This window comes from Papilio machaon, chromosome 29, assembly GCF_912999745.1.
Source record: "Papilio machaon chromosome 29, ilPapMach1.1, whole genome shotgun sequence".
NCBI classification, from domain to species: Eukaryota; Metazoa; Arthropoda; class Insecta; order Lepidoptera; family Papilionidae; genus Papilio; species Papilio machaon.
Genome location: NC_060014.1, coordinates 2,118,396 through 2,135,646, shown reverse-complemented (window position 1 = coordinate 2,135,646; position 17,251 = coordinate 2,118,396). Strand labels below are relative to the sequence as shown.

The 17,251-nt window shown below is 33.7% G+C and overlaps 1 protein-coding gene across 2 annotated transcripts; it reads left to right on the top strand.

Annotated features, from left to right (window-relative positions):
• Positions 1–8,845: 8,845 nt before the first annotated feature.
• LOC106721316 (zinc finger protein 574) lies at positions 8,846–14,781 on the top strand. Of its 2 annotated transcripts, none has more exons than XM_045685166.1 (8): positions 8,846–9,007; positions 9,244–9,353; positions 10,492–11,047; positions 12,177–12,388; positions 13,228–13,350; positions 13,716–13,910; positions 14,366–14,519; positions 14,662–14,781. In XM_045685166.1, the coding sequence occupies exons 1-8, from the start codon at positions 8,912–8,914 to the stop codon at positions 14,740–14,742; spliced, it is 1,527 nt and encodes a 508-aa protein (XP_045541122.1). In that variant the 5' UTR covers positions 8,846–8,911; the 3' UTR covers positions 14,743–14,781. The 2 variants fall into 2 exon arrangements, with proteins under 2 accessions (XP_045541122.1, XP_014371725.2); XM_014516239.2 differs by having other exon boundaries at positions 8,960–9,011; positions 14,662–14,780.
• The last annotated feature ends 2,470 nt before the right edge of the window (positions 14,782–17,251 follow it).

Sequence of the window (17,251 nt, the reverse complement as noted above, 5' to 3'; positions counted from 1 at the left end):
ATTGATATAGACTTTATATTTCTTTACTTTTGTATATAAAAAGGTCAGCTAGGATCATATCGTAGATATTTAATCATATATCTCTCTCGGTTAAGTCATAAATAATATGTTTAAATTAAAAAAAATGGAATGTCAGAAAATATATTAACAATTAAATTTTAATTACGTAAATACGGAATGATTACAGGACATAGGAATATGATTAAGTGGATATGGTAATGAACCTGAAAAAATAAAATAACGTTGAATGTAGACAATTGCTTTCGTTTAAATAGACATTTGGTTACCATGATATTGAATATATAACCTTTTATGACCTGTAATTTATATATCTTGCTAATATTATAAACTAGCTTTTACCCGCGACTCCGTCCGCACGGAATAAAAAAAATGCACACAAGATAAAAAAGTTCCTATGTCCGTCTCCTAGTTCTAAGCTACCTCCCCATCAATTTTCAGCTAAATCAGTTCGACCGATCTTGAGTTATAAATAGTGTAACTAACACCACTTTCTTTTATATATATAGATGCGAATGCTTACTTATAGATAGATAGATGTTTGTTTGAAGACATCTCCGGAACGGCTGAACGGATCTTGATGAAATCTGCTACATATGTAGAACATAATCTGGACGAACACATAGGCTACTTCTTTAATGCCGCCCGGAAGGAGTCACGGGCGACAGCTAGTCTTCAATAAAATTGAATTTGCGTGCCGGAGGCCTAATTTTAGTCCACGTCTCCTTCCTTAGATGTTGGAGAGAACGCATAACAAGAGGATATATTTTCTTTCACTTTCACAGGTAGGCAACGCTTCAGCAATTGCGGATGTCTACGCAGCGTTCAGGTGGTCGTTTGGTCGTTTACCACCTTATGTGATAAAAAAAAACTTCACTCTCGCATCCAGAAAAGTCTGTCGCTATAACATTGTCAGTTGCGGACAATGAATAATAACTAACTATTACAATTGCTGATGAAGGTAACCCTCTTACGGCGAAACAAAATCTACATTTGTTTTTTCAATCGTTGAATCCGAAACAGTTTTTTTTTATAAACTTTATATACCTCTTTAGTCGCAAGTTCCAGAAAAAAAACCACAAATGAATTTTCTGGTGCAAAGAGAAACGTGCAAAGGTAACCAAAAACTATACACGAAAGAGTTAAGTTACTAATAAACATCGACTAACTTCTCTCCATAGATGCTTTTATAGATCGTTTTATATACATATGAGCGTCGGTGTCTCAGATGTTAAGCACTTGAGTTGTAATCTGCAGGTCCTGGGTTCGAATCACGCCATGTACCAATGTGTTTTTCGATTTACATATGTAGATTTATCCGAAGTTCCTACGGTGAAGGAAAACATCGTGATGCAACCCGCACATGTATGAATTCCAGGTAGAAAAAGACGGCGACGCAGTACCACCCGTCACGTTCCGTCTCTCGAAATGGCAAAAAGTGGATTGCGGAGGTTCATTTGGCCACACCAAATGGAGGTCCTTGATCTCTGCCTACCCCTCTGGGATACAGGCCTGAGTTTTGTTGATATCAAACGATCAAATGAGAGTAAGCTGCGATCAAAATAGCGAAGTGACCGTAAGCCATAGACATCTGAAATCTGAGATGCGCTAACTTTACTCGACAGAGAATACGACGCACAGAGAGTGCTCTTACGATGCGTTCTCTTTCTTATAAGAGATGAATGAAAAGGGGAAAAGGACTAAAATTAGACTTCCATCACGCACAGTCATCAGACTGCAACCAAACCTTACTTGTGAAATTAAATTCACAAACGCCACGTGACTTTGGCGACAATGAATTAATTCATAGCCTATTCTGGATTCGAGACGGCCCAAAAAAATATCATCATGCTAGTATATATTTAAATATAAACTACTGGTATGTTTTCAAGAATATTAAACAAGGATTCGTTTTTTATCCGAATGACAAGGAGGGTTATGTTTTTGACGCGTAGATTTTTATGTCTAAACGTTCAAACAGCTATGTGTTTTCATCAAGATCTGTTGAGCCGTTCCGGAGATATCTTCATATAAACATCCATACATCTAAACATTCGCATTTATAATATTAGTAATTCACGAAGGAAGTGTGGAATTTCACGAATCAATTTGGTATAGTCCTTTTCAAATATCTTAGCTGCTCAAGATGATCGGAGCGCAGTGCAGAGGGAGGGCTTACAATTGTGTTCTGTGCAGAGACATGCGCGAAATTAAGAGCCGCCAAGATATCTAATAAACATAGTACATAAACATAGTTTTTGTTTTTATCCCGGACATGTGTATCACCGGAAGAGCTCATCTCGATGAAATTTAGAACATAGTCTGGAAGAACACATAGGTTACTAATTATGTTTTTTTTTTAATTCCGGCGGAGTCGCAGACAGCTAGTTTAAATATAAAATACATGAATAACATTAATACTGATAAAACAACCTGTAAAAATTATGTCAACAAACGAGGTTAATTACGATAGTAATTACATTTAACAGACAAAAGTGAAAATAATTGACTGTCGAAATATTTTTTTAATTAAAAAACAAAAAAAAAACCGACTTACTGACACTCAGGGAAGGAATAAGAATCAACTGATAGTCAAAATAGTCCAAATCTGATCAGTCGTTTAAGATACAGGATGTTACAATAATTATAATTGAACTAGCTGTCGCCCGCAACTAAATCCGCGCGGAATTAAAAAAAACGTAATAAGTAGCATATGTGTTCTTCTAGACTATGTTCTATTGGTCCGGGAGCCAGCGACAGATTTTCATGACCAAGTCCCTCCCAATCGAAACTTCACCGTGTTATGGTCAGCTGACTATGTTTTTCTTTTAAAATACTACATAAACTATACTCTGATAAATTTTCAAATGAGAGGAAATGACTGAAAAAAAAACTTTTTCCTCCATGCGTGGGAGGCTGCCACTGCCCACCTCACCCACGGAGTCGCAGCTGATGGTCGCGAGTATTCGTAGTATAAGTCCCTTATGCATTTTACGAAGTTTCGCTCGAGAGAAAATAATTGACCGAAAATGTACCTGGCTCCCGGGCTATATATCTGTGACAAATTTCATCAACATACATTGATCCTTTCCGGAGATACATTCAAACATCCATCTAAACATTCACATCTATATATATAAAAGAAAGTCGTGTTAGTTACACCATTTATAACTCAAGAACGGCTGAATCGATTTGACTAAAAATTGGTGGGCAGGTAGCTTAGAACCAGGAAACGGACATAGGATAATTTTTACCCCGTTTTCTATTTTTTATTCCGCGCGGACGGAGTCGCGGGTAAAAGCTAGTTTATAATATTAGCAAGATAGTAAGATTACATACATTCGAATAACATTACCCTGTCTGTCAGTCATTTAAAAAAATCAATTTAAAACCAACACAATACTATCGCAACGTCCATAATTCAGTTTTGATAACATTGGATCTCTGATGACATATTATCAGTGATAAAGTCACCAGTGTTATGATATTGTGATTGATTGTGTGAGATAAGAAAGCCAAGTTTCCATGGTAGGCGAATATAATTAACTTAACACTAAAATTACTTTTCCACTTCCTTGTAGACTTGTGTAAAAGCTACGAACCGGAAACTCACAAATCAGGTCACATAGACAACAGTTGAGCTGCAACTCAACTTACAGCTCATCTGTCAGTCAGCCGTGAGTTGTCTGGTGACTCACAGTTCCCATCCCGAAACGCAAATCATAACTCTGAGCAGTTACAAATTGATCCGATCTGCTTCACACGTGTGAACTGTTAGTTGATCTGCAGATCTTCACTTTCGACTACCTTACGACTAATACCTTGTCACTTTTACTGATAAATATTGTTGTCTCTATTCTAACAAAGAGCACTGTGAAATGGTATACATTTCCCTTAAAAATAATATTCGCGTGTGGTTAGTATCGTATTAGAAAATGAGTCTTACTTGACCCATAAAAAAACGTTAGCAGGTATTAAAAATAAAAATCGTAAACGTAAAAAAAGCCGACTTCATAAATCTATGTATATGATATCGCGGACTTTTATTTAGCACATTTAAAGAGCTACAATTCTTCCACACATCATTTTAATGTAGCTCCTATAATTTAGCCTACGTAAGCGATAAAAGCAAAAATGTCCATAATTTTTGCAACGCATTTTGAAGTTAAACTCAAAATCTGCTAGTATTCTAATTATTTTAAAAATTAATAAAAAAAATGAGACCCATCTGCTAGCACTACCTTCCGATTAATTTTTTTTTTATCAAAATCGGAGCACCAGGGCCGGAGTTACGCGGTAACACACAAAAAAAATGCAGACGAATTGATAACCTCCTTCTTTTTGAAGTCGGCTAAAAACTAAAAGATTTTAACCGTAGTAGCGTATGAAAAGTATTTCTAAATCTTAACATAGTAAGTAAATATCTAATCTTAAACCTATTTTCCACTTCAGAAATACGAGCACGCGCGTTTTGTAGTACAGTGTAAACGGGGTTTAAATACACCAAATAGAGGCATGCAAATTCATTTAACAACTTTATAATAGCTCTAATAAGTAACCGACCCAATTTATATTACGCCAGTAATAATTAACAATGTTTATTAATGACTAATACACGAAATTCCATGAACAATTAATATAAAGTACTTCATATGTAATGGCTTACAAAAAGAATATCTTAGCCTAGTATTAAAAAGATAATGCCTGGTTTATATTATACCAGTACAGTAGGACAGTAGCTTAAAATTCCCACTGGAATACAACTGGCGTAATGTAAACACAAACACCATTGAACCAAAACAACTACCTTTTTTTATAAGGGAAGGGGCAAACGTGCAGCGGGAACACTAAGGTGTTCATCGACGCCCATGGACATCTGCAATACCAGAGGAATCGCAAATGCGTTGCTTATCTCAGGCAAACACTGTCCTCATCATCAAACCTGCCCTTATCCCTATGGAGAGTCGGCACAGTATGTACTCCATACATCTCTATCAGCTGTCATATCTGAATTCTACCACTTCTTACGCATATTCTCTTTCACACAATCCATCCATACTTTCTTTAGTCTTCATCTACCTTTATAGCCATCCACATTCAATCTCTTTTTTGTTTATGTGGTCACTGTCCAACAGTACTGGCATAATATAATATAAACAAGGTATAAATTTTTATTTTCTCTGAAATAACTAAGACAAAATGCTTCGGATCAATTAATTATGGTTCTTCAATTAAAAAAAAAATTATGTTTCTGAAATTACTAAACATATCAATAAATATAAGTAATTCAATATGCGAGATAAAAATTTATATTGTATATAACAGCATCAATATATGAACATAATATAAAGACAAGATTGCTTCATATATTTACATGATAAGATTAAGTTATTCGGAGAAGTTACAACCTAGATAAGTGTGATAATAACAATTTTGATATGACCTCTTTTATACAGAAATAACTATGCTTTAAGAATTAATAGTGCAGTGGAAACACCAGACTTGTAAATTACAGATTTAGGTTCAATCCCCAACATGTACCAATGTGTTATCCATTTTAAATATAACTAATAATATAAATGTGAATGTTTCATTGGACGGATGGATGGATATTTCTTAGAATGTATCTACAGAATGCCTGTACAGAACTCGCTGAAATTTGTCACAGATGAAGAACATATGACAGATAGTATTGACAAATAAATTTGTGTAAAGTTCTTACAGATAGAATAACAACATATGCAACCTGCACATATTATATATATAGAGGCAAAGGAGTGTAAAGCCACCTTATTCGTCGAAATCTGCAATAACAGATGTTTTGCCTGCCTTTAATTGACAGAGAAGGGAATGCACTGAAAAAGAATATTTCCTTTTCGCATGTGTTCCATCCTCCGTTAAATCCACTTCCACTTACCATTCTTTCCTGATGGAAAAGAACTGGAAGGGAAGGGAAGTGGAATAAAATTAGTCATCCGGCACCACATGCATCAGACGAAACGCGAAATTACTTTTACATGTGTCTTCTGTGTGGTTGTAGTACTACACTGGACTAGCCGCTTGCTCGCCAGCCACCTTATATTAAAAAAGCTGTTCCATATGCCATTTCATTCAACCCTTACATTCTATTACAGGTGTTACATCAGTGGAAATCCACACTAACATACTTGAAAATGTTCAATTTTCACTTCATACATTCAACAGTGTATAAATTCTGCAACTCTTTATTGCCTAAATATTTATATTTAAGCATTATCTGCAAAACTCTATAAAAAAAAAAATTTGCTTATAAAATGGACAGTTGCCAACACTTAAAACACTTTCATGTTTTTGACATAAAAGCGTTAAGAACACAATCAATAAACTAACTATAAACAATGCAAATACAATTTTTCTAACATCAAACAAAATATTATAACTCCAAAACTTTTGATCATCCATTCCCCTGCATAATGTCGGCACAGTATCTTTTTTTTTATATAAGGGGGCAAACAAACAGCGGTAACATTAAGGTGTTCATTCGTTTCAAGGTTGCCGGCCTTTGAGATGGTGATATGCTCGCTTCTTGAAGGACCCTAAGTCGTAGCAGTTTGGGAATACTATCTACTCTTCCTTATTACATACTAGCTTTTACCCGCGACTCCGTCCGCGCCGAGTAAAAAAAATACACAGAAGATAAAAAAGTTCCTATGTCCGTCTCCTAGTTCTAAGCTACCTCCCCATCAATTTTCAGCTAAATCAGTTCGACCGATCTTGAGTTATAAATAGTGTAACTAACACGACTTTCTTTTATATATATTGACTAGCTGTCGCCCGCGACTCCGTCCGCGCGCAGTATAAAAATGGGGGGGGGTTATGAAGAATAGATGTTGGCCGATTCTCAGACCTACTGAATATGCTCACAAAATTTCATGAGAATCGGTCAAGCCGTTTCGGAGGAGTACGGGAACGAAAACTATGACACGAGAATTTTATATATTAGATATAAATATACCAGGTATTATAGCAACATTCAAAACATTATTAGTTGAACCCAACATGCATTTTAATGCCCAAATATAGATAATACAAGTTGCCCATTATTTTATCTGTGCAGAATAAAAAAAACTATGCTACCCTGAGATAATGTAACTTCCCAATAGTGTCGTGAAATGAGTTCAAATATGTTTAGTACTTTCTGAGCCTACCCAATACAAACAATCAAATCATTCCTTTATATAATATTAGCATAGACTAGCTGTCGCTTGTGGCTCCGTCCATGCGGGATTTAAAAAAACTTAAGTAGCTTATGTGTTCTTACTATGTTATACATTTATAACAAATTTCAACAAGATCCGTTTAGCTTTTCCAGAGATACCTAAAAACTAACATCCATACATTTAAACATTCACATTTACAATATTAGTAAGATTATTACATTTATATTATAGCTTATAAACATTCCAACTGAGCTCAGAGCCTGTCTAACTTAGGGGTGCCATAGTCAACAACTCTAGCCCAGTATAGGTTGACTTCACACATACCTTTGAATTCCTTCTCAGATATGTACAGGTTGCATTACAATGTTTTCCTCAACCATAAGATTATTGTTTAAAGGAACATATGAAATTAGAAATTTAAAAATTATGGTACATGGCAGGGATTAAATCTGGACGTAACTTTAACGTATAAATTTCTGTCCAGTCCAACCAAGCGCTTTACAACTGCGCCGCCGACGCTCTTTTACTGAAAGATTTAATGCTAATAAAAATTGTTTTAGTAAAAAAATATTCTAATAAGATTCTTATTTGCTAACTAAGTATACGACTAAGCTTATAGGTCACAACACCTCCGTATAATTGGATTTAACACCACCCCATACAGAAATACAAAATATACTTACATGAAAAAACTTTATCGACACCGCAAAATTCTGTCATCAAATTAACACCCAGGGTCTTGTTGCGAAATTCACTGTATGTGTGAACCGGCTCAACATTTCTTCACCTCCGGTAAAAGTCAATAAACGATCGTCTGTTTTATTTATTAGCATACAATTAATTCACTATGTGTTTCCAACGCTTTACACAATGTACCAATTAAGGTACACAATCGAAATGTAATATACAAGTGACATTAAATCGGTGTAGTCACGAGAAAACCATACTTAAAAAACGGATCTAATTTCACATCATGTAAATTTTCGCACTGTGAAAACCTTTATTTTTTATGTTGAAATGTTTTAAAATTTTACAATAGTCAAAGCGCAAAAAAAATTCGTTGAATGATGTACGACCTGCAAGTGCGTGACATGATGTGTTGTCAAATCAAATGCGATATTAAATCGACTCTAACAAAAATCGATTTTACTTGTATTTTTTCCAAATAATCGTAATTATTTTAAACTTAAGCCTATGAATTTTCTTAATAAATTAGGGTAGATACATGATATTAAAAAGAATACCGTGAATATTCTGAAGTTATATAAAAGCAAAACTAAAAGAATGTGGTCAGATATTTTTAATGTCAGTCAATTCGATTTATTCGATTCGAAATGAACACTTTTGTGAATAATGTTACCTTTTGTACCTTTTTATGTTAAAATATTTGTATTTTACATTCACAATTACTTTATTGTTACATTAATGTTTTAACTTCAAAATATCAGAATAAAAATAAGTAATATATAGTCTGTTGTTATTTGGTAAAGTATATTCTTTATAAAAAAATCTATCATCCAGATAAACGTCAAAGTCAAAATAATTGTTTACATTTTTAATATTCACGTTTGTTTAAAATTTACTTTTACTTCTTATTCTTACCTGTTTTCATTAGTTATGATGTTTGTATTAATACATAAGTTACTCTAAATTGCCCATTCAAATAACATAGTTCTCTTGCAATATTAGCTAAAATGTCTTCATTTTTGTGTTTTATTTGTCACAGCACAGTTAATTCTGATACAAATGAAGAAATTAGAGAAAAATACAGAGAAGTCATCGGAATGAATGTTGGTAAATCATTTAAAAATTAATTTTTATTTCGTTAGTGACGAAATTTCTTTCAAACTGAGAAAATTTTACAACTAATTTATTTTATTACTCTGCACAGTTTTATCATTATTGTAGTATTAATCCAGGTGTATCTTGGCTTGATATAATTAAAAGCTAATGTCATCTTTAGTCATAAATATAGATTAAAAAACCCTTTAAAAATTAGTTTAAAATTTTCTAATATTTCTTTCAGCTTTGTTCAGATTCTTATCTATGTCACATCTGTTGCCATATCTTAAATAAACTAGCCTGGTTCAGATCAATATGTCTAAAAAGAAGCTTGGAATATCCAGTACTATTTCGGTATGAATTTCATAAATTTATGATTAAACTAGCTGCCGCCTGCTACTGTCCATGCAGAATTAAAAAAAAAAAACTTAATAAGTAGCCTATATGTTCTTCCAGACTATGTTCTACATCTGTGACAAATTTCATCAAGATCCATTGAACCATTCCGGAGATATTTTCAAACAAACATCCATACATCTAAACATTCACATTTATAATATTTAGTAAGATTGTAAAATACACCTATTTTTAAGCATTTTTGCTTATCCAAAGGTTGTTAATTTCATTTTGATTCCATTAGCTTCATATTTATTGAATCTAAGGTTTGAATTATTAAAAGGAATATAATCTTTTCGTACTACATTTCCATACAAAGTAAGTGTGCTACTACCCCATGAGTATAACTTAATATGTAAAAATCATTCCAGTGGTTTAAAAACACATAATATCTCGTTTACTTATACCAGTACAGTATGACAGTGGTGCTGGTTTCACATGGACTGTTTTGGTACACTAGCGCCAGTTAATGTTTACATGCCAGTTCTGATTTTCAGCCCTACTGTCCTATTGTTAGTGGCATAATGTAAACTAATAACTTTCATATTTCCTGATAAAACTTATATCTAATATATAAAATTCTCGTGTCACAGTTTTCGTCACCGTACTCCTCCGAAACGGCTTGACCGATTCTCATGAAATTTTGTGAGCATATTCAGTAGGTCAGAGAATCGGCCAACATCTATTTATCATTTTTTTTTTAACTGCGCACGGACGGAGTCGCGGGCGACAGCTAGTTAATGTATATAATACAAATTGTCATCCCTGTCTTTATCTTAATATGTTTTAAATGGAAATTTTAGGTTTTAGAAACCCATGGTTAGAGTCCTTTGATAAAAGATACACTTCCCTTTAAAACAATGATACATCTGTGGCTCTTTCGGTGTTGACAATATCCATGAGCTATGGATCAACTATTGGCAATTCTTTACTAGTTCATCCTCTTTTTCAATAACAAACTAACTAGAATGATTCAGTGTCCGAAATGGCCCTTGGCCTCCAACAACATAAGTCTCCACTTTCTGATCCCGCGCCGTCCTGACCCAGACCCCAGGGGAACAAACATATATTGATATATTTTCATATTTCTTTTCAGTGAAAAGGGTACATTAAATCTACAAAGAACTGATATTGACTTACAAATATTATGCACAGATAATGAATGCCAAAATATAGATAATAAGAAATATATAAACTATGAAATATATGTAAATAATGATAGCAAATGCAATGAACAAGAATATATAAAACTTGAAGATGAACAAACTGACAATATATCTATAACAGATGTTAAAAGTGAATATAATGATTGTGTCTACTTTAATGATGTGAATAATCATAAAGATGAAGAAGATGAACAATTTAATGATTCAAAAAATGATATTAATGATTACAATGAAGATGATGTAGGGTATATTGAAAATAATTCACAAGATCTACTAATAGAAGATACAAATATAAAAAAGAAATCAAAAAAATCAAAAAAGAAAGGTTTCGAAAAGATAGTATTAAGCATAGAACAGCAGAAAGCGGAATTAGAAGGGAATAGAAAGGAAAAGAAGTATTTGGAATCTGAATTTAAATGTTTTAACTGCGCTTTGGGTTTTCTATTCAAAGATACTTATCAAACTCATATGATGAGACATGAAGAGGTGATGTTTTATCTTTTATATTATACTAGCTTTTACCCGCGACTCCGTCCGCGCGGAATTAAAAATAGAAAACGGGGTGAAAATTATCCTATGTCCGTTTCCTGGTTCTAAGCTACCTGCCCACCAATTTTCAGTCAAATCGATTCAGCCGTTCTTGAGTTATAAATAGTGTAACTAACACGACTTTCTTTTATATATATAGACTAGCTTTTCCCCGCAACTCCGTCCGCGCGGAATTAAAAATAGAAAACGGGGTGAAAATTATCCTATGTCCGTTTCCTGGTTCTAAGCTACCTGCCCACCAATTTTCAGTCAAATCGATTCAGCCGTTCTTGAGTTATAAATAGTGTAACTAACACCACTTTCTTTTATATATATAGATATTAGCAGTTGCCCGAGACTTTGTCCGTGTGGAATTAAAAAATCTAGTATTAAATGTAGGTTATGTCTGTTGTCAGTTCAGTAGTTTTGGTGCCTATACATTAAAATCATTCCTCTACATAATTTTACTTACTATAAATGCAAAAGTTTAGATGGATGAATGTTTGTTAGAAGGTATCTCCAAAACGGCTCAATGGATCTCGCTGAAATTTGCCATAGATGTAGAATAAAGCCTTGAAGAACACATAGGCTATTAAAGGTTTTTTTTATAATTCTGCGCGGATGGATTCGTGGGCTGCACCTAGTAGTTAATAGAAAGTAAGAAATAACCTATATCTATAAAAGAAAGTGGTGTTAGTTACACTATTTATAACTCAAGATAGGTCGAACTTATTTAGCTGAAAATTGATGGGGAGGTAGCTTAGAACTAGGAGACAGACATAGGAACTTTTTTTTTCTTGTGTGCCTTTTTTTTATTCCGCGCGGACGAAGTCGCGGGTAAAAACTAGTTCTATATAAAACAAGTTTTTTCTTGTTATACAGTTGAATATAGTCCAAGAGACTGCGATATTTCTCTCGCTTATAGAATTCTCACTCTAACTAGAATTTCTCGCTTATGGAGGTTGTTAGTTGGTATCGGACAATGATTCTCACTTATCTTGGTTCGACTGTATATCGTATTTTGCACTTATTTATTGAACGTGAGATTAAATTAATTGTTACTTATAATTAAACTTGTATATTCCAGTCAAATGGTGAATACCGTTGTACACTGTGTACACTTCGCTTCGCAACTCACGCTGTGCTTCGCTCTCACACTTCGCTGCATTCGGAGAGATATCGTTGTGTACGCTGCGATGCGTTGCTTCGGCCTCGAGCACGGGCGAAGCACGCTGGGGAGTGTTACAGAAGTGTTGGTGGTGATTATGTCGCTTGTCATCTGTGTGCTAATTTGTTTAAGTGAGTTTTATACAAGTCATATTTGAACCTTGAATTTCTCGTGTATTGACATTATTGTCATGTCTGTTTATTACTAAGAGAGTGAAAGAGATGGCTGTATTTTTATGTAGTAAATTTAATGGATTTTAGATTAGACTAGCTTTTACCCGCGACTCCGTCCGCGCGGAATAAAAAATAGAAAACGGGGTAAAAATGATCCTATGTCCGTTTCCTGGTTCTAAGCTACCTGCCCACCAATTTTCAGTCAAATCGATTCAGTCGTTCTTGAGTTATAAATAGTGTAACTAACACGACTTTCTTTTATATATATAGATTTAGTGCTGTCACACTAACTGCCTTCACTCGATTGTTAGTCCCTTCATATACCCGCTTCAGTGGTAGATCCCGCAACAATATTTGTTGGGTGCACGAATGGACCTCACTCAGTGAAATACCACGACCTCACAGAAGACAGGCGTCAAGTGGAAGTAATTCCAAGTACAGTCTGATGAGTGTGATGCCGGAGGACTCATTAGTCCTCTTTCCCTTCCCATACTTTTCTTATTAAGAAAGGATATGAAGGGGAAGTGGATTTGGCGGAAGAGGGGACGCATAGAAAGGAGAAATATCCTCTTTCTGTGCGTCCCCCTTCTCCGTTAATTAAAGGTAGGCAACACATCTACATTTGCGGATGTCTATGGGCAACAGTCGCCTCGCTATTTCGGCGAATCCAGGTGGCCGTTTGCTCGTTTGCCATCTTATGTTATAAAAAAAAACCTTTAACATACAGAGGACGGGACATAGAAATAGTATATTTCGCCTTCCTAAATATGTTTATAATAAAAAAGTTATATTAACAGGGATACAAGTGGTTTACAACAACATTTAAGAAGGGTACACAATTCTCGCACTGGAAGGGTGTTCCCGTGTTCAGTTTGCGGGGAGACTTGTCGTAATCAAGCCGCTGTAAGAACACATATGTTGTGAGTGTTTAGTTTGTGTTTACACTGAACAAAATGGTTGAGAAATTATGTAAAGACTGAACAGACTGTACTATAATTCTAGAATGGCAAGAGATGGATGTAAAAATAATTTTAAGGGATAGAAATGAACCTAGAGCGAGAGTTATCCGGTTTCAACGACTGCCCTCGATGGGCGAGAAACTCGAGTTAGAAGCCTCTATGAGCGAGAAAAATATCTCAATCCCTTGTACTCTCGCTAATTTAGGTTTAGATGAAAAAAAAACGTAATAAGATTTTTTTTAAATAATTATGTTGGGAACTAGAATATAAATGTGTTCTACATAAAAATAACTTAATTTCATCAACTACCTTATCTATAATTTCAGGAAGCATTTAAAGAAGAAATTCCCATGTGATACATGTTCAGCGGTGTACAGCAGTCCGTACACACAGAACCAGCACAAGAAGAGACATCAGATGACAGGGGAGAGACATTACTGTACAACTTGCGGACTTAGTTATTCCACAAGGAAGAGTTTGTTGGCACATAGACGTAATAGTTTGAATCATCAACAAACTGTGTAAGTTTTTTATTTTTCAGGAAAAATCTTAATTATAACGATAAGAAGCGAAAAATTCTATATATTTTGGCTAAATGGCTGATAAACAATACTATATTGATTGTAGTAAAAAAAACTCGCTGCAGATTAAAAAAAAATTAAACGAAAAATATACTGTTGAACCATCATAAGCGAGAATCCGGTCTCGCCGGACTACTTCCATAAGCGAGAGAAACATCTCTAACCTTTGGACTCTCGCTAATCCATTTTCTACTGTATTTATATTTATTTTTTAAAAAAATTTTGTTCAGAACCTTTTTTTAATATGGTTACATTAACATACTAAAGTTTCAAAAAAATCAGTCAAACAATTTTGCAACAAATAGGTAACAAAAAAAAAACTTAAAAAAAAAATTAACAACAGCGCCATCTAGTTTACGGATCTGTAAAATGTCATTTTAATTGTCCCACCGTAGTTTCGAATGCGGTAAATGTCCTCGAGTACTACCTCACAAGAGGGCGCTGGAGGCACACGAGAGGAGAACTCACTCTAACACACTACCTAAAACTACCTCTAGAAGACTACCTGCTGAAAGACGCGTCTGTCATCTCTGCGGGAAGAGTTTTAAGGTAGGAAATTTTATATTTTTAGTGCCATTAAATAGCCTCTAATGCACAAGACAACATAAATATTTGAATCTAGGCGATTTAAATCTTCAAACATTCATCTAAACTTGTTCTAGTTAATATATTTTTCAATTTTTATTTTCAGGGTAACAGCAAATTGAATAGACATCTGAAAGAAGTTTGCGAGAAAAGATCCGATGAACAATCTTTAGATGTGTATGAATAAATAAATCTATATATAAAAAAGAAAGTGGTGTTAGTTACACTATTTATAACTCAAGATCGGTCGAACTGATTTAGCTGAAAATTGATGGGGAGTTAGCTTAGAACTAGGAGACGGACATAGGAACTTTTTTATCTTGTGTGCATTTTCTTTTATTCCGCGCGGACGGAGTCGCGGGTAAAAGCTAATTTATAATATTAATAACTTCACAAAATGTACATACAAGTGACAACATTAAGAGACATAACAAAATTGCCATATTCCTGGAACATACAAAATAAATTTTCTTCTAAAAAAAATTATTTTTATTAAATACATTAAATATATAAATACAGTACATGCTTAAAATATAAATGAAAATTATATTTTTATTAATATACAATAATAATAACGAAAAACGTAAATACATACAATAAAATAAAATTGGTTTCTGAGAAAAAATCTCTATATAAAACATATCGTCATCCCGTCAACATAACCTCACACTTGTAACCCAGAGAGGGTAGGTAGAGATCACAGATCTTTTTTTGTGGCCAAATGAAACCTCAACAATCCACTTTTCATCATTTCGGAAGACAAAATGTGACTGGTGGTGACCGTCTTTTTCTCCCGGAAATTCACATTTATATGCAGATTTCATCAAAATGTTTTCCTTCATCGTAAGAACGTCGGATAAATGAACATATCTACGCTGGAAACCGTAAACGCTGTAACCCCGAAAGTATGAACTTTACAGGAGAGCCAAAAAATGATAACTCGTGAGCTGATACGTCTACAAGCATGCGGTATTTAGCAATGTTGTGTAGTTTGTGCTAACCTATAATAAAATCATTATCCTTTGATAATGGTTGAAATTATTAATGTGTGAAAAACATATTCACGATTTCAAGGGTTACAGCGTTTATTCTTTCCAGCGTCGATATGGAAATCAAACACATTGGTACATGACGGAATTCGAACCCAAGACTTACAGACTACAAGTCAAGTGCTTAACCCTTGAGCCACCGTTGTTCCTCCGCGACAAAGATTAAAACAGAGATCTTGGTCTAAGAAACCTACAGTCAAATAGACAAATTAGTAGTTCATTAACTAAATTCTGACTTGTGACATTTCAACCAACAGCAATGTTATTATACATGTCTTATGACAGTGAAAATTCACAATCACACAAAAGAAACGTTTAAAGTAAGTAATATAGTTTATTCCAACTTTAAACGTAAACTTTATGTAAAATCCACTATTATACACATATATATATAGCTTTCGACCGCGACTTTGTCTGTGGGGACATTAAAATTCAGTAATCTATGTGTTCTACCAGACTATGTTCTACATCTGTGACAAATTTCATCAACATCTGTTGAGTTTTTCCGGAGATATCTTCAAACAAACATATATCTAAACATTCGCATATATAATATTAATAAGATTTAACTGACTAACTAAATATCAACACACAGCAAGAATGTCTGGGTCTAGAAACTTGAAATTTTGCATTGAGGTTTCTGTTACTAAGTATGTATCCATAAAGAAAGAATTCTATAAAATAGATCCCTTAACGGTCTAAAATGGGGGTCCAAAGTTATGAAGTCCTACTAATATTATAAATGCAACAGTTTAAATGTATGTTTGTTTGAAGATATCTCCGGAACAACTCAACAGATCTTTATAAAATTTGTCACAAATATAGAACATAGTCTGGAAAAACACATAGACTACTTATTAAGTTTTTTTTATTCCGCACAGACGAAATCGCGTGCTACAGCTAGTAAGTCTATAAAGTTTAGTTTTTGAGTTGGAATAAAATTTAATACAAATTTCTTACAGAACAATAAACACATCACAAAAACATATATTAACTTTATCACAGAATTAAAACAATCTCTTTGTAAGCAGAACTATTATAGTAATATATTATACACAATCCTATTTAAAAAAAGGAACAAACAATATTTTTATATATATACAGTGTAAACTCTTTATAACGTTATCCTTTATAACAATAAACTCCCTGTAATGTTGAAGTGAGCCCAACTTGTTTGGTTTGCGTTAAAACCCACATATTGAAACACTCTTTATAGCGATAAGCCATTCTCTATTACGAAGAAATGTGTTCATATTTGTAGACAGTAAATATTTATTATCGGTATTATTGTTTATGTTATGTTATCTTGTTAATTTGGTTGTTTTTTTGTTCACTCCATATAACGATAACTCTCTATAACGACAAAAAATGCTCAGTCCCTTGAATTTTGTTATAAAGAGTTTACACTGTATATACACTTTTTTATTTCACAGTATTTAAAAATGTCTTAATTTTTTAAAAATTGACAAAAAAAAAAAAACTACATTTATTAGTCATTATTCGAACCTGGATAAGCGAGATTACAAGAGATAGTAATATTTTTCTCGCTCATGGAGGTATTTGTGACAATAACTCTCGCTTATAGAAGTTTTTCATAAATTTATATATAAATTATATTAATTATATAAATTTATAATAAACCTTGTC